Source organism: Lepidochelys olivacea, assembly GCF_965140295.1.
Source record: "Lepidochelys olivacea isolate rLepOli2 genome assembly, chromosome: 4".
NCBI lineage: Eukaryota > Metazoa > Chordata > Testudines > Cheloniidae > Lepidochelys > Lepidochelys olivacea.
Window position 1 is genome coordinate 20108809 of NC_140414.1, and position 27449 is coordinate 20136257.

The 27449-nt window shown below is 44.3% G+C and overlaps 1 protein-coding gene across 2 annotated transcripts in view; it reads left to right on the plus strand.

The window, feature by feature from the left end:
• The first annotated feature begins 1950 nt into the window (after positions 1–1950).
• Positions 1951–27449, plus strand: part of SEPTIN11 (septin 11) — a 78878-nt gene continuing 53379 nt past the window's right edge. For both annotated transcript variants that reach the window (XM_084626214.1, XM_084626213.1), the window contains exon 1: positions 1951–2116. In XM_084626214.1, coding sequence (XP_084482340.1) covers positions 2090–2116 — 27 coding nt within the window. In that variant the 5' untranslated portion in view covers positions 1951–2089. The remainder of the gene's footprint in view (positions 2117–27449) is intronic.

The window sequence follows — 27449 nt, forward strand, 5'->3', positions numbered from 1 at the left end:
TCTGGGTAGGCCCATTGAAGTAACTGGTACTGCTCATGTGCTTAAACTGGTGCTTAAGTGCTTTGCTTGATTGGGGGCAGACTGTGGAGTACTTCGTAGGACTGAGCCTAGGGTAATAACAGTGCCTCTTCTCTGAGTTTGGAAATCTTGGGCAGGAGCAGCAAGCCACAAATGCAGTGTTATTATTTAGTAACACTGCTTAAAAGTGGAAAAAAATCTTGATGAGGCCATCTTTACACATCATAAAGGAGCAGCAAATTGCACAATTTTTCCTTGTTGTACAGTTCACCTTTTAGACTGCAAAGATGTCATTAGCTGCCATTCACAAGCTGCTCCAGCTCTGATGTGCTTTCTAATATTTTATGAAATCAGTGCCCCCCTCATTATCCAGGCACTGATGTTGACCTCACTGTGCAAAGGCTCTGCAGTGGTATGTCCATCGACTTTCAAATCCTTTTCTCATCTCCACATTTGTGATCTTAAAAAAAACAGATGAGTGATATTGTGAATGTTCCAGCTGAAGCAAGACAAGTTTAGACTGCAAATAAGGTGTAAATTTTTCACAATGAGGCTAATTAACCATTGGAACAATATACACAGGGTCATGGTGGATTCTCCATCACTGACAAATTTGAAATCATGATTGGATGTTTATCTAAAAGATATGCTCCATGAATTATGTAGGGGCAGTTCTATGGTCTGTGTTATACAAGAAGAGATCAGACTAGATGATCACAATGGTCCCTGCTGGCTCGGGACGCTATGAATCTATGAACACCGCAAAGCCATTCACCCTATAAAGGAGAGTGCCAAATAAAGAGGATTTCTTTTCCAGCTGAGAGTAATGACAGTTCTCTTTCACATCTCCACCCTTTTCCTTACCCACTTTAATTATACGGAAACCTGTACAAGAGACCATCCCTGTTAGGTAATCTCCTGTTTTAAGAGACTGTGCCACAGTGTATCCAATGTAATGAGTAATTCTAAAAGTGGTATGACAGGACCACTTCCAAATAAATGCTACTTACAGGTCATGGGGTCAGGAATGATCTGTGTTTGCATAGCAGAGGCCTGGTCCAGGACTGGGATTCCTAAGTACTACTGCCAAATAAATAATTGGGGTGAGAGCCTTCCCTAATGGTTTAAGCTGGGATTCACTTTGATTATGAAGGATTGTTTATAAAGCACAGTGTGAGTGCTGGGTCTGTCCATACCCAAACAGAGACACAGTCCCTGCCCCAAGGATCTTACAGTGTCAGTTAGTCTGGCAAATGATAATTGGTCCTTTCCCAGGCACATATGTTTGTCTGGCAACACTCAGGAGGGAGGGACACAGATTCCAGGTGCAGAAGACACTGTTTAAAATTCCTGTAAATCCTTTACAGGCCTGGGAAATGCTGTGTGAAAATGTGAACCAGAAACAGAACTCATGGCAGCCGCCCAAGAGGGGGCTGTGCAGCCTGGCTGGGGTTTAAACCCCCTGCTCCCAGCGATCAGCTCTGCAAGGGGGGCAGCTCCCAGTGCAGAGCTCTGTGTCGGAGGCCAGGGGGCATGTGGGGGGGCCACTGGCCCTTGTGACCCTAGTCACCAGGTAACCCCACAGGTGCTGGAACTGGGGGTGCAGGGCACCCCCCCGCCCCCGGCTGGACGTGGTTCCCAGATAGCCCAGCCAGGGTCACAGTTTGTTTCAATGGCTGGCAGCGACCCCCCCCCCCCTTGCACACATGGTTCCCGGGGTGCCCCCCCCCCCTTGCACACATGGTTCCCGGGGTGCCCCTTCGCCTTCCCCCGCGCGGCGGCTGCAGCAGGCCGGGCGGACGCGGGCACTCGCCGGGGCTCGCGGGCTGCAGCGGACCCCGGGGGCGCGGCCTGCGCGGGGACTGGGGCGGGGGCGGCTCCCCCCCCGGCGCGGCCCCTCCCCCGCCCCCGGCGCGCATGGGCCCGCCCAGCCGGGTGGCCATGTTGCGGCGGCAGCCCAGCGGGGGCAGAGCGCGAGCGGGACCCGGAGCGGTGGCGGCGGCTGGAGCGCTGGGAGCCGGGCAGGCTGGAGCCGGAGCCGGAGCCCGAGCCCCGGCGGCGCAGCGCGGGGATGGCCGTGGCGGTGGGGAGGCCCGCGGTGAGTGAGATCCGGATCGGGCCCTTGCGCTTCGCCTGGAGCCCTCCTTTGCCCGGGTCGGGTCTGTGTCTGTACAGCCCCGAGCACGGCGGGGTCCTGGTCTGCCCCGGAGGGCTTCCAGCCCCGGGAGAGCATTCACCCCAGCAGGGCGATGGTTCCCCAGCCCAGGGCACAGACCTGGCGCCTGCCGTGGGCTTCCAGCGGGGCGGGCGGCGCCTGCTGGGTGGGAGATGCTTGGGGAGGTTTTCAAGCCGCCTGTGTCCGAGCAGCAGTGGCGGTGAATTGAGCCCCGCAGGGAGACGCCTTCAAGGCTTCCTCCCTTGCGACAGTTGGGCGAATAGTTTATTCTCTGGACAAAGCGTGTGGTGTTGCGTGACCCGAGAAAGGGTAGCGTTGAACTGGAGAACAGAGGTGCTGGGGGAGAGCCGTGTAATGAATCTGGGTTAGCACGGCCGTGACCTGCCCTCTTTGCTTCCTCCCCAGCTATTCCCGAAAGAATAAAATAAATTAATAAATGGTGATGGTGACTCCATGTGGTCATTTGGCAGCTACAGCTTCTCCCCAGCAATTTCCCACAGTCAGAAAACCTACAGCTGCTGGATTTAAGAGCAACTGTAGATTGCGTCTAGGATTAACTAGGGAGGGAAAAACGCCCAGGATTTCAGATTTTTTTTTTTTAGGGGTTTTTGTTTGTTTTGATACTTTGCTGATGGATTATCACTGAGTTTAGAAACCATAAATGAAAATAATTTCTTAGGATGAGCTTATAGCTTTTGCAGGTTTTGATGTATACCAGTTTGTTTTGATCTCTGGTTCCCACCGAGTTTTTCATACATGTTGGGAAGTACAAAAGCATTAAAAGTGATCTTACAAAAAAAGCTTTTACTGTGTCGAACTCACAGAAATGGGGGAGAAATGAAATGTTGACCAGATGAATGCGCTTTCATACACTGTCGAGAGGGGGAAGGGAAAGAAACTTGATTGACTTTTTCCTGTGCCTACCAGTAAAACAGATGTTGCACATGGAGCTGAAGATTTTAAATGTGGTAACTTTCATAATGTGAAAATGGTGTCTGTGTTCAAGATGTGACCTGGATCACACAGTTTCTGTTAGCATTCATTACGTAATTATGGATCTAACAGGCTAATAAACTGCATATTCTGTGCATCAGAGTCAATGTATATGGTCCCTTAGCAGTGTTGCTGTAGAAGGGGAAGTTACACTGCTAAAGAAAACAAAACAAGAGTTGAAGTTTAATAACAGAACAACTATAATTTATGCTAGCTACTGGAGAGCCATAGCTGGCTGTGAAATGGGTCTCTAAGATCCCAGTTCAGCAAGGCGTTAAACAGGTACTTACATTTAAGCTTGTACTTCAGCACAGGCTTAAATCCCACTGAAATCAGTGGGACGTAAGCGCAGGCCTAAATGTGTTGCTGAATGGGAGCCTACAGATCAGAGTCTTCCAGGGCCATCTCATTAAGTAGGCTCAGAGCTTGTCTACATGCAGACTTGCACCAGTTCAATGTAAGGTGATATATAGAACTGATGTAGTTAAACTGATGCAAAAAGCTGTGGGGGGCATTCCTGTGTTGGTTTAATTTAAGTCCATGAGGAACAGGTGTCAGCTAAACCAAAATAAGCATTTCTTAAACCAGAATAATAGTGCCCCAGTGAAAATTTGCACCAGTTAAACTGGCTTCAAGTCTGTGTGTGTCGTGGAGCCCTCGTTGATTTCAATGGGACTGCTTGCAGAATAAATTCCTACTCAAGGGGAGAAGAGTGGGGAAAATCTTTGGTTTAGAGTTAAGGTTGCCTAAGTGCAAAGCCTAAGGCAGTGTCCAGTTAGGTAACCTGCTATATAGCACACAGTCTGTTAACCAGCTGTACTGCTAGACTCTGCTACTCCTCTAGAATCTCAGTTTCTGGGCTCTGCTGCTGAACAAGAACAGAGTTCTGCTCTCCTGAGAGCATCTCTAGAGAGTTGAAGTCTCATAGCCATGGTGGACCATTCTGTATGTGCAACTCCTTTAATCTAATCTTCTCTTCCCTACGTTTACTCCTGTGTGGGTATTGGGTTGGTGGGAGGGAGAGCTGGAGAAATGGTTAATTGTTAACACATTATACATGCGGAGAGGGTGAAGTTCCTCTTGTTAAATGTTTGCCTTTCAAACTCTGAATTTGGCTAATTTGTGTGTGTGTGTGTTTTTTAAGTATTTGGGGTGGGGGGGAATGAAAGTAGAAGGAATGAAATTAAGAACAACTTAATCTGATTTAATGAGCCAAGATAGCATTCTTGAGTCGTAACATTTTACTGCTGAGATGGCCTATGCAGGATATGATCTTTGTTACTTGTAAAACATGCATTAAAAAAAATAACTAGAACAAATATCTAACCAACCACTCCAAAGGAACTATATTTAATGATAGTCTAGTAGGCTGGCTATGAGTACTGAAAAGATGAAAGATTTTAAGGCCCTGATCCAGCAAATGATAATTCAATTTATGCACTGCATTGCCTTTGGTGGTACTAATTACAATGTGTAAAGTTAAACACGGGCATATGTTTTTGCAAGATTAGGGTCAGGGACTCCTGTGGGACTTTGCATCTGCTTAATATTATGCATGTGCTTAAGTGTTTTCAGGATCGTGACTTGACTTTTGTAGGAAGACCAATAGCTTAAATCCAAGAATACTGCGCAGGATGAAGCGCTGGAGTGCAAGTTTTACACGTGGGCTTTGGAAGATGATGATATAATCTGAACAGTTTTAAAAATGGTATTATCTTTATCCTTGACAATATATTAAATATACAGGAAAAGGGCTACCAATCACACCCATTGGAGAAAAATGAGAGAGAAAACAAAAGCCCGGCTAATGGACTACTCGAATTTGTGACCTCTTTTAGGATCTTTGAGTGTTTGTTGTTGCTGGCAGAATGTCAGACTTCGTTTAAAAAAAATAAAAAGCCATTGAGTGGACCCCAGGTGCTGAGTGCCCCTGGCACCCACTGACATCAGTCAGAATTGTGGGTGCTCACCATCTTTGGAAAGCTAGGCCTCCTTGTGAATTAGTGGAAGGGTGCTCGTACCTGTGTGGCATCTTAGTTGTTTGGACAACTGAAAGAGTAGTTTATGGAAGGTGTTGTGGAGTTGCGGATGGCTTGGAGACCTGGGAGTAGGGAGATGGGTTCAGAAGCAAATGTGGTTCACTCCTGCACCTTTGTATGGGGTGGGGTGTTCTGCTTCTGTCGTAGGTCCTTGTATGGCCCCATTACTGTGATAGCTGAGCACCTCGCAATCTTAGCACCCCTGTAAGGTAGGGAAGTGTTGTTATCCCCATTTTACAGAGGGGAGCTGAGGCCAAAAGAGATTAAGTGCCCAATATCACACAACAGGTCTGGCAGAGCAGGGAATTGAACCCAGGTCTCCCGAGCCCCAGGGAGTAGCACCTAACCACTAAATCAGTCTTCTCCCTGCTTGCAATCTTCTTCTTTTTTAATTCTTAGGGAAATTCATTCAAACCTTTCTCCTTGTTGCTCCCACTCTTCTAGCTGGGCCCTGGTGTGAACAGTGTGTCCCGTGTCGTCCGTCCCCCCGCCCCCCCCCGACATTGTTGCCATTGCTATCTCAGGTTGAACTGCGAGTGATGTCCGGCACCCAGCAGGCCATCTTCCCTAGGGCTAGTTGCTCGGTGAAGCAACTGTGGGAAACTCTTGGAAGATGTCCCTTGCCACAGAGCAGTTGGCTTTAAAGTCAAAGGAGGACCATTGAAATGCCAAGGCTCATTAAGCAGCTTCAGTCTGAGAAACAAATGTTTGCTTAGACAGGAGGCATTTTGAAATGTCCCCTCCCCCGCCCCCAGATTCTGCTTTTCTGGCTCATTGTCCACACTGGAAGCAATCTGGGTTTTTGTTGCTCATTCCTCCTTGGAATCTTTGCTTCTCTAACAATTGCAAATGCAGGATGGGCACAAGGGTTTTATCTGTTTTGTTTTGTTTTGTTTTTTTTAATTAGTGGCAGAAATCCTGTCGTGGGGGGGAGGGGCGGAGAGAGCAGGGGGAGGTGCTGGGAAGAGACAGGCTTACTCTTTCGTCTGACCCTCAGCAGACTTGTCTGCCTCTGCAACATCCATTGTCTTCTCTGGTTGGATCTGCTCTCGGTTCTGAACCATGTTAGCACAATGGTTCTTCCTGGAAAGGTGCTAAAACAATTTCAGGTCCCAGCATAGATGGGTCCCTCTCCTGGAAGTGCATAATGATGATCCAATCTAAATTCGCCTGTGCTAGTAGCATTCACAATTAATACCAATGAAGCACCCTCCTGACTGGATGGGAAACGCACACAGACAAGCATGTTGCAGGGAGCCTTGTTCTCACAATAAACGAAGTGATAGCAAAAAGATTCCCAGATCACTAGTTACAACAGTGTTCTATAGACTGTGCAATCACATGGCTGATGGCCCAATGTGCACTGGGATTTGAAACAGACAGGGTATGCCTTCCTCAGAGGGGAGAGCTCAATGACTCTTCAGAGCACTCTTCCAAGGAGATTAGAAGGTTGCTGGGATATTGGCTTCCCTCCATTGCTTGCACCTTATTCCCCGCTCCTGGAGGGTGAAGGCCTATAGGCTAGCAGAAACCCAAATGGTGCATAGGAAAGCATGATGTGGAGAATGACTGCTGCCCCTGCTCTGCCATCTGCCCTAGTCATCCTATGCCCATCGTCCGGGCCCTGAGCATGTGGTTCTTGTGCAAAGGGGCCTGTTGGCTCAGGGGAGACCATGCCACTGAGATGCTGTTTCTTCTCTGCTCCATTGAGTGTCTGGAGGCTCTTCTAAGCCATGTTGCACTCCTCGACACGCCAGAGCACCGGGCAGCGTGTGGCCCAGGATTAGCATCATTCTAGAGTGAGTTTTACACACAGTTCGGGTTAACATCATTTGGACTCTAGGATAGACAACGTCTGACTGACCACTGCGGTGTGCTGTGTTTAAAATATATATATATCTCCACAGAAGGGGGATCAATTCCCTGCAATTTTTTTACAAGTATCACCATGTTTTTCCTGTAAATTTTTGTGTCTCTGCACCCCCACAGCATCTCTTTGGACTTCCATTGAAATTGCCTCAGCTGTGCCAAAGTGAATTCTAAAAACCAACTGTTGCAACAGCAGACAAGTAGCCAAGAGACTATTCTCACCATTTCACTGAAAGTACATTATCTTGCAGCTCTCTGACCTAATGTCCTAGGGATTTCTTATCCAAAAATCTAAACCCATTCTGTTTAGAAGAGAGTCCTTTTCTGTGAACGTGTATCCTAGCTCTGTTGAAGTCAATGGGACTCAGTGGGAGTTAGGACTAGTGCACGTTGATCTGTTTGCAGGACTGGGCCTTCTATTTTCTGCTTTCATCTCCTGTAATCACTGATAAGATCATGTCAGGGGGCACTCCAGGGATTTTCTCAACTGATTGCTTATTTCCTTAACTCTGTATGTGTTTTTGTACATGTGAATTCACCGTCTTTCTGTTTCTGCTTCCTTGTTTTAGTTTGATTCTATTTGCTATTTAAAATCTATTAGTAAAATCTTTTTTTAAAGAAACAGTCCATTTGCTCCAAAATCATAAATATTTTCTTTACCAGTTCCGGTCATGTGCCCTCCTCAACAGTTATATGCAAAGAGCTCATTTTAGAAATCTGTTTTTTTTTTTTTTCCTTTTGATCCAAACATCCTCTTCTTTGGAAATTGGTTACTCAAAACTGATTCCTGAACAGCAGATGCAAAATCCTTTTGTAAATCTGTTTGTATTTGGTCCCTTGCACTCCTGAGGAACAGTAATTGCTCTTATAAGAATGTTCCATTTATTTTTTTTTTAATTCTTCCACTGAATCCATGTATTGAATCCTGAAGGGAGTCTTCAGAAATGGTTGACTAGTTCCAGGCTGATATTTTTCCCATTAGGTGGCTGATCTAGCTCTATTGAAGTTGATGGGAGTTTTGCCATTGAGTTCAATGACAATAGGATCAGGCCGCAGTTACCTTTTGCAGTTGACAAGAGATTCAGTGTCTGGGCTGAGTATATCAAAAGCTTGACTCAAACAGTTGAACATAATTCCAGTCAGGTTTCCAAGATCTCTACCCATGGCATCATCCATTTATATTTTTAAACAGTATAAAGATGAGGCAGGGATCAGCCTTATGAAGACTGCTTTGATAATTACAAAGAAGCTTTCCACCTTTTTTTTTTATTTGCAGTGATAAATTGCAGAGCGTAAGCTGCACTGAAGAGTGAACTGAAAATCCCTTATTACGTTGTTAGATGGTTGTACACACTGCTTCCTCCACAACCTAGTCTTTGCATTTCATATCCTCTTCCTTAACTGATCTGAACACCCATCCCTTGGAATTTGAGTGTTAGTATCAGGCCGTAAAAATTATGGGTTGGGTTTTGTTAGGTTTTTTTGGGGTGTGTGTGTTTTTGTTTTTTTGTTTGGGCCAAGCTCACATGAATGAAGAATGCCATAGTTACAATTATGGCTTTTTTTCCAGTATGCTATTTGGCAGGCAACAGCCTGGTTTGGCAAGTGAGAGACTTGCAACCTGGAAAGGCACTGGCATCTGGCTATCATTGAATTGGCTATCACCTTTTGGCACCCTATTGTAATAACAGTGATTACCCAAGATACTTCAGACTTGTACAGGAAACAGGTTGTCACCTGGTAGCTACTGAGGCTCCACAAAACTGGAACTGTCTTTTCTCTTGTTTGTTGTTGCTTCATATCTTTGAGAGTCTCTTGTCTTTTTTCGATTGGTAGTATTTGATCTATAACACACATGTTTAAAAAGAAACTTTATTAGTAATTCGGGTCAAGATTTTAAAAAGTGGCTAGTTTTTGTTTTTGTCTAAGAGTTTTTTGGTTCCCAAGCTGAGACGTATTTTATTCAGAAAGTGGTGAGCACCCACCTTCAGAAAATTGGGCCCCTATAGATTCAAAGTTGAGATACCAAAATAATCCTCTAATTTGGCCAGCTGTGTAACACAGGCCGTATTTCACCCAGTGACCTCTGCATTAAGCCCACTAACCTGGGGTAGAAGGGGCAGTGTGTGTACGGGTGTAATATATTTATCTATCTTAGAGAGACCTCTGATCTGCTTTAAATGATGGAGACTTTACCACATCCTTTGATGATCTGTTCCATTGGTTAATTACACGTACTGTTAAAAAAACAGAACACCCCTCTTCCCTGCCCACCATTACTACTTATTTCCAGATTGAACTTTGCTCAGCTCAGCTTTCGGCAATTGGATCTCTCTGTTTGATTAAAGAGGCCTCCAGATCTTCATCTGGGGCAGGTACTTTAAGGGTGTCTTAAATTGAGTACCTGAAATCACTAGTCACTTCAAAATCCAGGCTAACAATTTCAGTTTTGAACATTTTCCCATCTTGTGTCCAAACAAAATAATGAAGTTAAGGACTTTACTAAATTGGGGGTGGGGATAGCTTTATCCCATGGTTTTAGGGTTTTTTTTTTCAAGGCATTAGATTTCAGTTTAGTACTGACAATGGCTTTTTTCAAGTATGTTTCCAATCTTCTGTAGGTAATACTGTATCTAATCTGAGAAATCCTTCATGCTTTGAATATTTAAAGGAATTCATGTCTGCCACAAAGTGTCTTTTATTACAGAAAGAGCAAACCTAGTCTTGCTGTGTTTCATCTGTCTCATTAATATTGAGTACGTGGCACTTTAATATGGCAGCTGAGGCAAAGCAGGAATTTCAGCAACTATCTGACAACTGCAAGCTGAGAATTAACTGGCATCCTAGTGCGATCTGCTATATATAAAATAATTTGCACTTTCCAGTAGCATTTGACCTAATTTACAATTCTCTTTTTAACCTGTTTTTGGAACCCTGGATTAGTCAGACACGAGGAGCCTAAGTGTTCAGTGTCTGCCACCCTATGGCACAATTTTCAAAGGTGCTGAGCACCCACAGATCCCATTGAAGTCCAAAAGAGTTGAGGGGGCCCAGCACTTTTGAATACTACCCCCAGTACGGCCTGATTCGGCCGTGTATACTCCTGTTCAAGTGCTGACTCTCACAAGGAGTCTCAAAGCAATGGTGGAAAGAGCTGCACTGGCATGAAGGGGTGTGTGAACCCAGCGGATCTGTATGTCTTGTATGAAGTTGATATGGCTAGCGCTGAGGATATCATGGGGCATGGAGACTTGGCTGTTGTAACGGGCCCCTAAGGGCAATCGGCAGCTGTGCAGAGCTAAGTTTGCTGAAGTGGTCCATAGCTGACCTAAGATAAGAGGACACAAAGGTCTCATGAAGCTCCATCTCCATCCCTGTGTGCCAAGCTCAGGGATCGGGATGAGCTTTTTATTTCGATGGGTGGAAAATGTCTTGACATGGACGCACTGATAGAAATTAGAACTGCAAGAACCCCCACTGCCTGCATCAGGTAGAACGTGCTTTCCGGGTTCGTGACTGTCTGTTGAGTTGCTCATTTAAAAGTTTGAGGTGAGCCCTCAATACACCCCCAGTTTCAAACACCCACAAGCTGTGGGCCCAGTCTCTGTAACAGGCTGAAATGAAGCTGGGGGCTGTCATTGTGTTGCTGGTGGGCATGAACAACCACCACTGACTTTATTGAGAGTTACTCACATCCCATGGAGGGGAAACGTGGGTCTGGTTATGGCTTACCTGTGGGGAAAGTTCAGGTGTGGATCTGAACTTTGGCTCCGAGCCAAAGCAGTAATAAAGCCCTCCTGATGCTTTGAATTTACAAGGAAGCTGAACTGAAAGATGAAACCAAGCTGTTTCTCAGAGACGTGCCATACTTCCTGGACACGCACTGATTGTCACAGTGGCAAGGGATGCTGGTTAAGCAGACTTCACAAATCTAGAGTTTCTCATATTCTTGAGCCTATGTGTGTGTCCCCTCCTCCCCCCAAAGCAATTTATACCTTCCTGTTTGAAGCAGGAGTATCTAGTAATAGTACTATGTGTTAAGAAGTATGTATTTACTCTTCCCTATGTAATTAGAGGCAGTGGGGCGTAGTGGACAGTGCACTGACCTGGGATTCAGAAGGCCTAGGTTCTAGTCCCAGCTCTGCCACTGGTTTACTGGGTGACCTTGGACAATGTCATGTTGCCTCCTTGTGCCTCAGTTTTCCCCATCTGTAAAATGGAGACAATTGAACTCCTTTGTAAAATGCTTTGAGATCTATGGATGAAAAGTGCTATAATAAATTATTTAGAACCTGAGCCAGTCCCTATTGAACTTAATGGGAGTTTTGCCGCTCAAATGTTTCATCAGCCTAATTCTAGTGATTACTTAATACTGGCACAAAACTAATATATTGTGCAACTGCTTTTTTGAGAAGACTAAATGAGTGATTTTAGCGAATAGCATAAATAAACCTGCTCTGTGAAAATCCAAGGTAACTCCACTAATGGAACTGGTGGCAGGATTTAGCCAAACATTTCAACCATTTTGTTGGAAAAACATTTCAAATCTTTGAGCACTCATCTGCACGCTCTACGGAAGGGCATTCTTTTAAATACATAAATTATTCCACACCCCGTCTGCTGCAACATCCATTAGCTGTCAGTGGAGCCCTGCAGAAAGGTTACACGAGAGCCAGCGACCAGCCCTGCAGCTGCACTGTAGAGCTTGCCACCAAATTCTGCTTTGAATGCCCAACCCAGTCTTGTCTTTGCTTCTTTTAAAAAAAAAAAAAAAAAGTCTCTATACCGAATTATTTATTATTGTCCCTTTGCCAAGGCTTGTTGTGAGGTCGCAGGCTGTAACCACTGCTCTTAGTAAGGAAACATGAAAATAAACTCCGCCATTTTTAATATAACATTTTTTGTGATTTATCCCCGAGAGAGAGAGAATTTTCAAGTTATTTTTCAGATGCTTCCAAACACGTATTCCAGCTACCACAACATGCAGAAGGAAAAATCTAGAGCAGCTATTCGGATTCTCTTCCTGGATACTTCAGCTAAAAACATACCTGCCAGCATCTGAAATCTTATGACCTTATTTATGAGACAAAAATAGGGCCAAACCTCCTCACTTCGTTGAAATATGCTGTAAAAGGAGGAGAGATTTTTCGAAGGATGAAATGGAAAAGACTGCAGCTCTACTGCCAAACAAGAACAAAAAAACCCAGGGTGCTTGATCCTCCATTGCTTTGTGCGTCTATAGTCATCTGCTCCTGTGCAAAGCAAGTCTTGTATATTATACCCACTTTGCATGGAGTAAAGTCATGGAATCACAGAAATATAGGGCTGGAAGGGACCTAGAGAGGTCATCTGTCCATCCCCCCCATGCTGAGACAGGACCAAATATACCTAGACCAGCCTTGGGAGCTGTTTGTCTCTCTAACCTAGTATTTTAAACCTCCAGTGAGGAGGTCATGGCCTCCTTAGGTGCGGGGTTAGCTGAGAACCTCAGGGACTCTTACACAATGACAGCTTCATGTGGTGAGCGTTACAGCATGCAACCTATGTTATCAGGATAAGCTTGTAATCTCAAACACCACCGTTTCAGTAGAGATGCTGGGGACAGACAGCCCAAGCCGGGTCGCAGTCCCGCAAACTGCATCCACACGGACAGAGTCAGGTCCTTGTGCCTGGGCAGAGTCCCATGTGGCTCCAGCTAGGTGTCAAGATATTCCTAGCTGACTCCAGCTGCCCAGCCTGGGCCTCGCTCTGTAAAAATTAGATACTAAAGTAGGTAACCAACACAACAGGTCATGGCAATTCATTTTCTAGCTTGGCCATCGACCGCTCAAGCAGATAATTGTGAAGCGGGTAGTGGCCTAGCCAAAAACCAAGCACAAAAGGCTGTCACAGAGACTGAGTCAGACAAGACAAGATGCACAAAGTTAGTAGGGGCAGACACTAGTCTATTATGTTTCATCTCCTCACAACAGGGTGGATTAAAGGACCTGATAAAGAGGCACAATAAATCCACAGCTTTATGAGCCATACTGGTCCTAGAAGACAAACCCACCCAGCGGAAAGTTCAGCTTGCTCCAGAAAGATACGGAGAGGGGCAGAGTAGCTCAGTAGAAGTCATACAAATGAGCTCCCTGCATCCCATGGTCACAGGCTTAGTAGTTCTCTGCCCCCATAACTAGGGCACAATTCTCATGTGTGGCCCAAGCTTTACCGTGGCTTATTAAAGATAGATATAGATGTTACTAAAGTAAATTATCTGTAGTTAAATGTTTCTTACTATTTGGAAATGAGTAAACTTGCAAATAAAGTCCACACGTCTGTATTAGCACAGTCAAGGGCAAGTAAACTCAATTGCAGATTCATCAGCTGACTGAAGAGCCTGGCTAAGCATCAGGAAGTCAATGTAGGTTCCTATGGTCCTTTCCAAGAACAAAGCTCCAAAGATTACCATATATGGCAACGGGCAGGGTGATTCCCAGATGATGCTCTTAGGAATGTGGAATGCCATGTTAGGTGGTCCATGGCATCTCCAGTCAGGATAGAGGCATGGACATTCTTCCCTCGAGATAGGGGACTGTGGACCATGTTCTCTAGCAGCTGTGGAGACTCATCTCAGCTAGATCATGCTCAGAGCACCAGCCTTGATTGTAACGTTTCCTGGGTTTGAGCTCAATCTGAAAACATCTACTCCTAGGGCTAGTCCCTACAGTGCGACTGGTCCCGTTGATTCCCATGGGAAACAAGCCCCATTTTTAAATGGGGGGTGGGATGGGGAGGGGAGTATTTTGTTCTCATTTCAGAAATTTCTTTAAAAAAAAAAAAAAAAAACCTATACAAACCAGTTACGAATGGGTCTCAAACATTTATGCAAGAGATGGCAGCAGCCCCAGCCATTGGTTACATACAGGCAGGTAATGGGAGATAATTTTAAATGTATGTGATTTACTACTTATACGCTGGACCATAACTGCTTGGGTCTAGTGTACAGAGTTACTTTGGACACTTATTGTGCATTTAGAAGGGCACACAAGTTCCTTATTAAGGGCCTGATTCTGTTCCCCTTCCCCACATCCAGCTGTGCTTTTTATTATGCAGGTAAGTCCCACTGAAATCAGGAGGAGTGCTTGTAGTAGCCACATCCTAAAGTCTCATTTCCCTACTCATGGCACTCATTATTTACTGTAGTTTAGTTGTTATAATCATCACATCAAAGTGCTTGATGGTGCCACTTAAGCAGCGGCTGGCAGGCACGCTGTGACTCAGAGGGACAGAATGCTGCTGGAGATGCCTGGCGTGCAGATAGAGTGAGCTCCTCAACACCCTCCAAATGGCCAGTCTGCTCCGCTGCCCAAGGCAGTGCCATCCATAGCTGCTCCCCATCCCCTTCAGAGCACGATGCAGCCCTGAGGGTGTAATGACGGATGCCCAGATCTTCCCACCTCCGTGTGGTTCAAACCCCCATTACTCCCGCACTGAGTAGGAGGCCCAGTCATGGAGCAGGACCCCATAGTGTTAGGTGCTGTACAACTGTGCTTCTCAAGGTATCTGATGCGGGGGACCGGCAGTTTTTTTTTCCAGTGTGCGCGCAGACCGGCAGGCGATGGCTCGTGGACTGACACTGGTCTGCGGACCACCACTTTGAGTAGCACAACTGCTACAAATCCCAGCAAACTATTGTGTGAGAGCAGGGAGCACGACAGGGAAACGGTCAGAGGGGAAAGACGGCAATATCTGCAAATGTCACACCCCTACGCCTGGGGTTGGTTCCTTTTGCAGAGCAGTGAAAGGCTGTGGAAAGAATGCTCTGCAGCTGGAGGGTGGCAGGGACAGTAAGCGTGTTCAGAACCTTGCAGCCTTTGCATGCCATAAGATGTGGGAAGCAAAGGCCTGAGTAGCTTGCAGGGAAAGACTTCAGCTATTGGCCCCTCCCACGCAGCCTTCCTGACCCCACATTGTTCACTGTCCAGAAAATCTCCAGCTCTGAGTGCCCCACAGGCATTGAATCACTTCGTCTCGCCGCTGCTGAGGTTACGTCAGTCGTGTTCTCAGTGAAATGGGGATGAGTCGGCTGAGGGCTCATCTGCGCGCCCAGAAGTACAGGTGCAAGCTGAACTGGTCTAAGCCAGGTTTATACCAATGTAAGAGTGTCCACCTACAAAAGTGCACCTGGTCAACATCGCACCGTTCCTTCAACTGGTGCAGTGTTGGGTGTAGAGCAGGCCTGAAATACAGACGGGTTAAGGGCCAGGTTTACAAAGGGGTTGAGGCAGCTAAAGATGCAGATAGGTGGCTAGTGGGATTTTCAGACATGCCTAAGAAGGGCCCATTGACTTGTCCAGTGTTACTCAGAGTAACAGACCTAGGAATCGTGACAGTGGGAATTTTGGGCAATACTTTTATGACCCCCCATTCCCCACATGTGCCTCAGTTTCCCCAATATGCGGAATTGTTTCCCAGTGGGTGGAAAAGGACTGTTTGCTCTCAGGGCAGGCCAAGGAGCCACAGGTATGAATGTCACTTAGTTATTTGAGTTGGGATGGGTCATTAAAAGGGACTGGCCAAGGCCAATCTCATATCCTCGAAGACAATCACCAGGACATTGACACTTAGCAACCAGCGACCCAAAGGGAGAAGGATTTTCCCACCTCTCAGCAGGGAAGCTGAGCAGCATCCCCCCAGCTGGAGAAAAATGGACAGGGGAGATGCGAAGGGGGGAGTGGGGCACAAAAGAGTTGGCTGCTGGAAGGCGTCAGAGCTCTCACCTTGGATCTGATCAAAGAGGTCAGACAGAGACCCCTTGAACAGGGGGATTTACTACAGCTTGGCTGGGCTCTGGGCTAAGCAGAAAATACTAGAGCTGTGCATTTTTCTCTCTGCTAGCGTAAGGACTTCTTTTGCTGGGTTCCAGTTGATAAATAAAGAAGCCTGTTTTGACAATGCTGTTTGAGTGTCACTGCAAATGTTTGGTGGAGAGCGTACAAGTCTCTGCCGGGCGGCTCTCTGTTGGAGTTGCTGAGTGGCGGTGTGAAGCCAGAGTGCTAGATCCCCAGAGGTTCAGTCTAAGGAGGCAGTGATGCCGCATGCCTTGCCTTGGAGGAAAAGTGAGATCCCTTGGGGGTCTGGTACACTGAAGGGGTTCCTCCTATGGACTGTGGACAAGCTGGGGGATCTTGTGGATCTGTGACATCAGGGTGGATTGATTTTTTTTTTAAATTTTTTTTAAATCAAGTTGATTTAAATCTGTGATTGAAATCATGGCATAAATCACCAAGTGGAAAGCCTTGAGTTGAATAATTGAATGTAATTAACTTTTCCCTTTGTGCATCAGTTATTTTCTAAAGAAAGGTGCATTCTCATTGGTAGACATAACCATTAAAACATCTTGACTGAGAGCTAAATGGATCCTTTACACTAGAATTGGTACATCTTTTTGCTACCTAGGAGGGTACACTATAATTATGCATTTATTTAAGGAATTATATAGCTTAATATTTTTCAATTCTTATTAGTTGTACAATTTTAATATGTTAGAAAATGGTGAATGATTGCTTATTTACTAGATAATTAACTTTTTGCTTATGATTTGTGTCAAGCTGCATTAGGATGGTAACTGGAATTTAATTAAACACAAAACATACACAATTTATTTTTATGAAACAAAAAAACCTTACATCTTTTGGAAACATGAACTTCTCTTTTCAAAACTTGTTTCACATTTACAGTGAAATGATTTATGAAACAGAGGGATTAACTGTAGTCAGTGAACTAAATGGATTGTTTCAGGTCAGCCTGGGAAAATTTTCAAATATGCCCAAGTAAAAGTGACTGGGGCTTAAGTTTCTACTCACCTAAGTCTCTTGAAAATGAGGGAGTCTCCTAAGTTACTTAGGCTGAGCTATTGCTGCATATTTATAAAGTTTGACCTCAAAAGTTTGATGTTTCCCCCCAATTCTTTCTTTACATGGCTAAGCAGCCTTTAAGACAGAGTTTTTGATACGGATTCGTGGATTCAGCAAATTTTTTATTTAGAAGTTTTAAGAGATTATAAATTCAGGACTTAACATGTTTTGTATTAAATTCAGATTGTGTTGCAAACAGGTTTGCTTTAGAAAAGAAAAACATAATTAATAACAGCATAAAAATCTAATTCAATAAAAAATTGATTCCTCCATCCCCCCAAAATCTTTTTATTTTATTTGTATCCACCCTGCTAGAAACAGACCACAGGTCCTTAGGCTCCTGGCTTGGTGCATTACCCACAAAGCCATCCTTCATGTCCTCTTGCTTAGCTGCTTCAGGAGTGCCAGAGGTGGCAGCTGTCCGCACAACGCTTCCATGTGTCTTATTCAGCTTTTTGCCAAGTGCCTTCTACGTGACTGAGCTGTGTGAATAATTAATACTAGCATTACCTCGTGTGGCCAGCGGCCTTTAGGGGACTCGCTGTCATTTATTAGATGGTGCAATGTGCCCACTGACGTTGGCTACAACCACCGAATAGAGCAGCCCCTGCCCTGCAGCGTGAGGGGTGAGTTTGAAGCTGTCAGGAGAGAACGGTTCAATGGGTTTTGGGGGTCAGAGCAGTTGGCCTCATAGGCCAGTATTTATTACTAGGTGATTATTTGCTGCTGCTACGCTTGTTACAAATAGCACTGCTTTCTGTTGCAGAAAGCCACCTGTGTTTGATGGGATAAAATGCAGTGCAACCCCGAAAGGTTCTTGAGCTTTGAAATGCATCATGAGATGGCCAGACTTATAACTCTAATCAAGTGTATTGCAAAACCAAGAGCCTTTCAAATATGCTTAAAGAGGCCACTTCTGTAACAACTGCTTGAACAAAACTGTAGTGGTAGCAAGACATATTGAAACAACCCAGTAACTTTTTTTAGAGAGAGGGGATGGGGGTGTGGGTGTTAAAGGAACCCACATAAATCTTATGTTGACTTTATTCATTAACTGCTTCAAATTGTAGATGTAGCTTGTATTTAATAACTGAAGAAAGGGAGTTTGGACCTGATTCTCCCCTCCAACTTGTGCAATCATGTTAGTGCAAAGTGCTACCAAATGAGAGGGGCAGTGTTCTGTACTCACTTTGCATAGTTGTTTACATCAGTACAAGGTGCAGAGCAATGAAGAAGCAAGCCTCTTGGGTTTTAGAGGGTGGTCAATGGAACTAAACCTCAAACATAATTCACAGAATAGCCTTGATTACTTTAAGTATGGCTGTATATGTCTGTCATGGGCATAGAAACGTTAAATGTTCTGTCTGAGTGGTACCAGAACAGTCTCTGCAAATTCTAAGGGACTGCAGCGTAAGCCTAGCTGTTTGTCAGATCAAGTAGATGCCATGAAAGACTTTCTAAGTATAACTTGTGATGTTAGTAGTTCCTGATAGTCCTTTATGGAACATACAAACTCGATGAACTTACTACCAGGGATGGGTCCCAGCTAAATGCCTCAACCGTATATCTATCATCTCACTGGAACACCTGGGTTGTATGCAGTAGTGATCTGGAGGGATACATGGAATTGAAACATGATGGGGGCTTGAGTCTCTGGCTCCCGATTTACACGACTGTAAGTAACACCCGTGAAGTCAATACTATCTCTCTTTCCAGCCCTCTGATTATTGGTTCATCCCCTGGGAATAGCAATCTTGCTGAGCATGAGTCTCAATTCTGGAAAGCCTTGAATTTTGTGACATTTCTGTGCAAGCTGTTTCCTTCCTGTTGTGTTGGTTGCAGGGTGGATTAATTAAAATCATCAAGTGGAAAGCCTCCATGTAAATTATCGATTTGAATCAACTTTTCCATTTGTACTTTAGTTGTTTTTCTGAAGAAAGGTGCATTCTCATTGGTTAGTATAATCATTAAGACATGTTCATTTACAATTAAGTAGAACCTTTACACTAGCTTTGGTACATCTTTTTGCTCTCTAGGCATGTACGCTATAAAAATATATATTTATGTAAGCTATTATATAGCATAATATTTTGCAGTTCTTATTAATTGTACATTTTTAGTGTGTGAGAAAATGGTGAATGATATATTGCTTATTCACTAGATAATTTACTTTTTGCTCATGTTTTGTGTCAATTCCAGTTACCATCTCAATTCAGCTTTAAGTAAACACACACAACAGCACATAATTTATTTTTATTCAACAAAACAACCTTGTGTGTTTTGGATACATAAAATTCTCTTTCTCAAAACATGTTTCATATTTACAACTAAATGGTTTATTAAACAGAGGGATCAACTGTAGTCAGTGAATTAGACTGGTTATTTCAGGTCAGCCTGGGAAAATTTTCAAATGTGCTTAAGTGAAAGTGACTGGAGCTTAAGTTACTTAGGCTGTCCTGTTGTGCCATATTTATAAAGCTTGACCTCAAAAATTAGATGTCTTCCTCCCCAATTCTTTCTTTATATAGAAAAACAGCCTTTAACTCAGTTTTTTTTAAGAGAGATTCATGGATTCAGCATCTTTATTTTTTATTTAAATGTTTTAAGAGATTAGAATACATTTAGGCCTTAACATATTTTGTATTAAATTCAGATTTCATTTTGAAACAGGTTTATTTTTTTAAAAGAAAAACTTATTATAATTTAAATCATCCATTTTTACCCATCCTGGTTTGTGGGATATTTTTATGTTTTGCGGACTTTTTTTTTTTTTGGTTTTCTTAGGGATCATGTGCAACAGTTACTGCATATCTGAAAGAAGGATCAGCCACTTTGCAGTTGATGCTGTGCTTCAGATCAAGCTCTAAACATTATTTACTAAACAATATGAATATGGTTGCATAACTGTGTGACCACTGATCTCATTAGCTTTTGGAATATATCCATTAATTCGGGGTTAATTTTCCTGATGCTGTCAAGTGGAAATCAGACTTCACGTTTGAAACTTTTTTTACCTGCAATTGTTCAAATAACACTTAAGGTTACTCCCACTGAACAAAAATGGAGGAAAAAACCCTATTTATCTTTTTTTTTTTTTTCCTCTTCCCAGTTCAGGTACACTACATTTGAATGCTCTTGGTGTATAGTCAGTTTCATTGGGTCTCCCACGCTCTCGGTCAGTTTCCCTTTGCAGGCATTAACAATAGAGAGAAAAATATTTAACAAAATAGGAAGATCTGGTTGTAACAACCACAAAAACTGCTTGGGAATTCCAGGGGTATGCATAGCATCTGAAACGATTTTTAATTTACTTGTTAAAAAAAGAATTAGATTTCAAGTTGGTGTCATAGTTAAGAATGTATTTAGCGTGGCTGATTGTTCTAAAGAATGCTGGCATATAGGTGCTGGATTTTGTCAGCGGTTGAAGCAGAGTTCAAGAATTTGGTGAGCCTTAAGCGTTGAAAAAGGCTTCTCCTCTTTGAATCCTAGGTAAAGTTCTGAGCATCACGAGGAGGCCACTCGAACTGCACAGCTGCAGGAAAAGGCATGGTAGAACTGCAAGTGGGATGTGGACCCTTTAAGTACAAGAAAAGCCGAAATGAACCTTACGTCCACTATCTGTAGTGATCTAGTACTGCCGCCTAGCACTCGGCTACTGCGGAATAGTAGCCCAGAGGGCAGTCACATGTTACAGACAGAGCATTAAATGTAATTATGTTGTTCAGAAAACCCACAGTGCTGGATTGATCCTTGTGCAGCCGCAGGGCAAGGAGGGCAGGCTGTCACTCACCTCTTCCTGACGCTTAACTTCATCAATGTCAGTGAGTCAGAGCTATAGCTGGTGGAAATCAGTGCAGTTCCCTTGACTTCCCTGGACCTATGCTGACCTACACCAGCCGAGGATCTGGCCCAACAGAGTTACATCAGGGTAAAACTGGTGCAAGTTTGAGCAGGATTGTGCCCGATTTCTACTAAATAAGCAAAAAAGCTCATGTTCACCGAGCCACTGAGAGCAACGCTTCTCTTGTTTCAGCAGACCGTTGCTCTTTGCAGATCTAGCTTTTATTATAGGACTGTAACTGCTGACTGAGGTGGTGTTTCCTTTTTAGCACCTTAATCAGTGATTCGACTTCCTGCTACACGAAACGTCCATATTTTTAATTCTCCCAATTATGAAATAGTAGCTGGTCCCCCCTCAGTGTTACTGACTCTGATGTTCTCTGCAGCTCAGAATCCCTAGCTGAGGCCATTGGGTGATGGAGAGGGAAAATGTAGGGGGCCTTTTGGGTTAAGTCAGTATCCGCCAAACAGAGGCTATAGGAGGTGGCCCTCTGTGTGTTGCGAAACCATTTAAAAATCCTGGAACCAGATTCACTCAGCTGGTATAAATCAGAGCAACGCTGATCTGCCCTAGCTGAGAATCAGCCCTTGCATTCTCAGAACTGGCTTTGTTGAGGCCGTAAATATTAAAGCTTTGCACCTTGTGTCATAAAACATTTTGGTCTTTGCATGAAGCTTTTAGCATAGAAAAACTGCCGTTTCTACTCATCCACTCCAGAGAAGAGAATTTCTCCAATGAGTGGGGCAGACTGTAAAGCTTCTGCTCTGTGCTAATGTTTTGTTTTTCTGATGGGTCCTCATCCACGGGTTAGCATTTATTTCAAGACTGACATTTGCCTTGATAATAGGCACTGGGGATTTTTACAGCACATGTAAAGTACAGACCATGCTGTAAAGTGCATTATTTTAACAGGACTTGTTTTCTCCGTGTGCAGATCAGAATGTTGTTGCAAAAATAAACATGCTCGATGTATAACCTTACTGCAGAGGTTCCCTGGACTGAGCTTCCCTGGACTGCACACCATATTGCTGCCACTCCAAGACACCCTGGCGATCCCTCTGCTCTTGCTTCAGCCTGTAACAATTCATTATCTCCATTGTACTGTTCCCGTTACTCGGGAGGGGGATTTTTGGGTGGTGCGTGTGATCGCTCATTGACAAGAGTAGGGAGTCTGAATTGAATTAACTTGGTGCCTCTGTAAGATGGCAGTGGTGATGTGCCCTGTGTCTGTCATGCCTAGATCGTAGGCCCTTCGGGGCAGGAATCAAGTGTCAGAGCTGAAAATATAAATGGTTGATAGTTAGGTATAGAATTGGTTAAATCCCTTTTTGCTGTTACCAAAAGAGCCCTACTTACCATGGCAAGCCAGCACCTTTCAGCTTCTAAAGACGTGCCATTATATGGCTTTTTTTAAAATGGAAATTGGTCAAAATTTTAGGCTGTCCAAACCTGTGCGTGCATAAGTTTGGAGACCACATAAGTATCCTGGGGTAAATCTGAGAATGACTTGTGGGGCCTCCATTTTGCCACAGATGATTCAGAAATCTTTAGCCTCTGGGCTGACGGTCTGGCAGGAAGCTTGTCAATGCCTAGCAAAAGAGAGGGAGAGCAAAGAAAGGCAGACAGCTGTCAGAAACAGCTTCTGGCCTTAGCTATGGCCACAACTACTGCACTAAACTAAACCTGCTCTTAGTCATGATTGGGCCTGCACGTCCCACTGGGGTCAAATAGTCGTGTTGCTGCCCTGATCACTGCAAAATGCAGGTTCTGTCTGACCTGTTTGGGGGAGGTAGGGGGCAACATTTGTTGTGGAGGGTTTGGGTTTTGATTTGGCTAAATATAAATGGTCTGTGTTATTTAAGGGCAATAATGTATTGCTGATTCACTCTGTGAACGGCTTAGTAGGATTTTACAGTGCCCTTTTGTTATCTATGACCTATAATGTGCCTCCCTCACGCCCTCTTCCCCAGCTCCGTCCTCGGTTCACCGCCGTTTATGGATGACCTGTCCCATATCAAGCATGAGAGAAGACCCAGACCCTGTGGCAGAAGTTTCATGCTGAGGCTGATCAGTTGCACTGTAAAGATTCTTTAGAATTCTTCTGCCCTGGCTGTGTGGGAGACAGTGAAATGTTTCTTTGCCTCCGCCATAGTATCTGCCTAGCATCACTCAGCTGATTTGTTCCAGGTGGTAGGTAGTCTGGTTAATCTAGGCTGTCTTCACTTGGTTGCTCATGTGTGCTCCTCCCGTTGTGAGTTAATTTGCAGATAAAACCGATCATAGCCAGACTTAACTGTCTGCAGCCATGGAGGTGGGTGAGTCTCTAAAGAGGAAAAACACTAGGTCTTCTCTGTGTGGATGTCAGCCAGTGTCACATCTGATAATTCTGGCTGGTCAGGGAGAATATCTGCTCTCGATCCTCTTTATTTCCTGGTTGGGGCTGTCCAGTAGGCAGGGCATCCTCTGTGTGGGCCCTATGACTGCAGTTTACTCTTTTCCCCCGCCAGTGCACTGCTACAGGCTGGGGACCGACTGGCTGAGCAGCAGTTCTGCAGAAAAGGACCTGAGGATTACGGTGGATGAGAAGCTGGATATGAGTCAGCAATGTGCCCTTCTTGCCAAGAAGGCCAATGGCATATTGGGCTGCATTAGTAGGAGCATTGCCAGCAGATTGAGGGAAGTGATCATTCCCCTCTATTCGGCACTGGTGAGGCCACATCTGGAGTATTGTGTCCAGTTTTGGGCCCCCCACTACAGAAAGGATGTGGACAAATTGGAGAGAGTCCAGCAGAGGGCAACAAAAATGATCAGGGGGCTGAGGCACATGATTTATGAGGAGAGGCTGAGAGAACTGGGCTTATTTAGTCTGTAGAAGAGACGAGCGAGGGGGGATTTGATAGCAGCCGTCAACTACCTGAAGGGGGGGTTCCAAAGAGGATGGAGCTAAGCTGTTCTCAGTGGTGGCAGATGACAGAACAAGGAGCAATGGTTTCAAGTTGCAGTGTGGGAGGTCTAGGCTGGATATTAGGAAAAACTATTTCACCAGGAAGGTGGTGAAGCACTGGAATAGGTTACCTAGGAAGGAGGTGGAATCTCCATCCTTAGAGGTTTTTAAGGTCTGGTGTGACAAAGCCCTGGCTGGGATGATTTAGTTGGAGTTGGTCCTGCTTTGAGCAGGGGGTTGGACTAGATGACCTCCTGAGGTCTCTTCCAACTCTAATCTTCTATGATTCTGTGAATGCATTAGAATGTCTTGACTTCTTGTAGCCTGTGTATCTGAGAGGGCTTCTGGGGAAGGCTGAAGACTGGGTTTTTTTTTTTTTTTTAGAGAGAGAGGGTGGAATGTGAAGGCAATTCTGCTGGTTTGTAAGATGTTCTGGTGGCTGGTATGTGGTGGAGCAGGCTAGGAGAGAAGTGTACAGCTATTGTGGTTCTGCAATGATTTATATATTGTTTTAATTGACATCACCTGTAGTCTAGGACGGGCCTTCTTTTATATTGCCCAGTACAAATCCAAATAAATAAAATGGAAAGACTGGAAAGAGAAAATCTACCTGATCATGGTTATTTTAGCACCATGCTATCTAAGGACAATGCCTCCAGCAATCCCAAAATGAGACTGTTTGCAGTGTCTGCATTGCCTGGTGATGAAAGTATTTATTTTTCTTCCTGTGGAGGTTTGATTATCAGTCTCATTATAAGATGTAATAGGAATTTAACATTTTACAGTGTCTGGTAAGCTTTCCCTAGTGCCCCATTCAAAAGTTGGAATATCAACATGATTAGAGTGCTGATCAAATGCTTCCTTTGCAAGTGACAAATGTGGGGAGTGCTGTGGGAACATTCCTTTTGTGCAGTTTGTATCTGAAAAGAATGTTTTGTCTTCTGCTGCTGGCGAAGTCCAGAAATGTTAAATATCTGTAACAATCTATCAGCACAGTAAAATTGGAGATGAGGAAGAATGTTATAATATGGCCTCTTGCTTCTGACTTTTTCTAAATACACCAATGTTATGACTATGCCACAGGAAGATCTCTTGTTGATGTGCCATTAACATTTTCAAATTTAGATAAGCTATTACCAGCAGGACAGTGGGGTGGGAGGAGGTATTGTTTCATATTCTCTGTGTATATATAAAGTCTGCTGCAGTTTCCACGGTATGCATCCGATGAAGTGAGCTGTAGCTCACGAAAGCTTATGCTCAAATAAATTGGTTAGTCTCTAAGGTGCCACAAGTCCTCCTTTTCTTTTTGCAAATACAGACTAACACGGCTGTTACTCTGAAACCTGTCAAATTGACAGAGTTATCCATCCAATTTTAAAGGCAACCACTGAAATCATAATTAGCACGCCCACAAAAAAAAAAATAGTCTAAGGTTAGCACCTCACTCCTTCACACCATGATCTCATAACTAAAAACTTTTAAAAGAATATTCCAAGGAAAATATAAGTATACAAAAATTAGAAAATTCAAGACTGGCTGAGAATATTATATCTTGTTAAGGTAGCTTACAACTTTAATTCTAGAAAATGAACACTTTATGCCGAGGTAACTTGTGTCGGCAAAAGTTTGTAGTGTAGAGGTGCCCACAGATTTACAAGAGATCCATATGAGCCACAAGACTTCCTAAATCAATCTCAATCTCTCTCTCAATCTCTCCCTCCCTCCCTCCAGCATTTCACCCTGGTTGTGTTTCACCCATGACTGATGTATGTGGTGTTGTGGAAAGCTGGCCAAGATTCAGACACCGCTTTCGAAATATCACTGGGAATTCTACACCAACACACATGACTATCGTATCGGGGCGAACTGCAAAATCCAAAGTCTTTGAAACAAACCAGATTTGCAGCTGCAGAGATCAAACTTTCCTCTGTGGGTTAATTTCTCATGGTGTTCTGACTCCACCTCTGGGTTTTTTGGTTTTTCTTTTTTAACAGAGGCTACCTCCATTTATTTGCGAGTATGTAATGTAGCCCTTTTGGGTGGGTGGCAGCGGTGTTTAGGAGGAAATGGTTCATATTTTTCTTGCCACTGACTTGCTGGCTGAAGTCTGCTCCTCTGATTACATGGGCTGAAGTACAGGAAGGACTAGAAACGTGAATGGTGACCGAATAACTGAAAATAAATGGTTTTCCAAAGCTCCTGTTCTGAAAACTTGCTTTCCCCCCTGATTATGCTTCTTTCCTTCTAATTTGTTATTGAACTCTAAGGGCCAGATCTTTAGCTGGTGTAAATTGGTGTAGCTGCACTATGCTGATGTGCACCAGCGGAGGATCTGGCCCAAACTGTGCATATCCTCGTAAAAAGTATTTGAATGAATGGTCCCACAGCTTTCTTCTGTGTTTTGTGTTGGGGGGGAAGGATGGGTGTGGGACATAATCCGAGAGGAGGTGTACTTGTTTTCTCCTCTTATGACACTTTGGAAGTCGGGGGGAAATTAATTTTTAAAAACAAACTGTAGGCTGTTGTGGAACAAAGTAATTTAGCATTCTCCCCCCCCGCCCCCCCCCCCAAAAAAAAACAAAAACAAAAAAACCTGGGAAGCTTGGAATTGACTGACTTCTGTTCTGTCTCATCAACTTAATGCAGCCATTCAGAATGGTAGTGTTGCACATTATCTGCCTGACACTACAGACCCTGGGCCAGTGAGGGGAACAGCATCTGTTTCTTATTGGACTTTGTCTTTGGAAATTCCTCATGCTTGTTTGTCACATTACTGTCTCTTTCTCTCTCGTTCCCTTCAGTAAGTTTACAAGACTCGCCGGAATGCACATATGGTCCTTATCAATTCCCAAACTTCAGCTTTCTGCTGGTTAGCAATTTGTGACATTAGGGCTGTTAGAGGCATTAGTCACACTTACTCCAAATAGAAATGTTCGTGGTTTTTGGAAACCTAAGGAGGAAAATACTTTATGTCCGTTCTTGGCGTAAAGGGAGATGTTACTGCTCCGAGTTTGCACTGACCTTTAAGCTAAACCATTTGCCTTGAAGATAAATGTTTGTTCCCACTCTACAGCCACTTGTGAATTGTCACATTTTGCTGACTCTTCTCCTACAGCTCATGTGAACTGTACTCTTTTCTCAGCCCCCCTCGCTCAGTTTTTACAGGATGCCATGGTAATCTATTCCCCTCCCAAGTGCCTTTATGCTGTAGGCCGCTGTCTGAGATAGTAGCAACATGGGCTCTATCAACTGCAGATGGGCGTGTGCGCGTCTCGCAGGCTGTGGTTCGGTCCTCAGCAGCCCCGATTGGCTCAGAATTCACTCTCACCAAATACAAATGAACAAGCCTCTTGATGCTGGGCTATTAGGGAGAGAGATAAATGCCTCTTGGTTCTTATTTTCTTTGGGGAAGGTGGTAGGGAGAATAATGGGTTTCAGTGGAAAGAGGAGGTGAAGAACTTGAAAATTAGAATAAAGGCCCCACCCTGCTGGGTTTTCCTGTTGTGGCTGCCTTTGTACGTTTTGTCTATGTGGCAACTTGCAGTAACATTTAAAATGAGTATTAACTGAAGAGTGAGCCAGAATGGGAGTGTAGAGGGAAGAGCAGTCTGACGCATGTAACAGGATGAACCACGAGGGGGGCCCTTTAGGAATGGCTACTGCAGAGAGG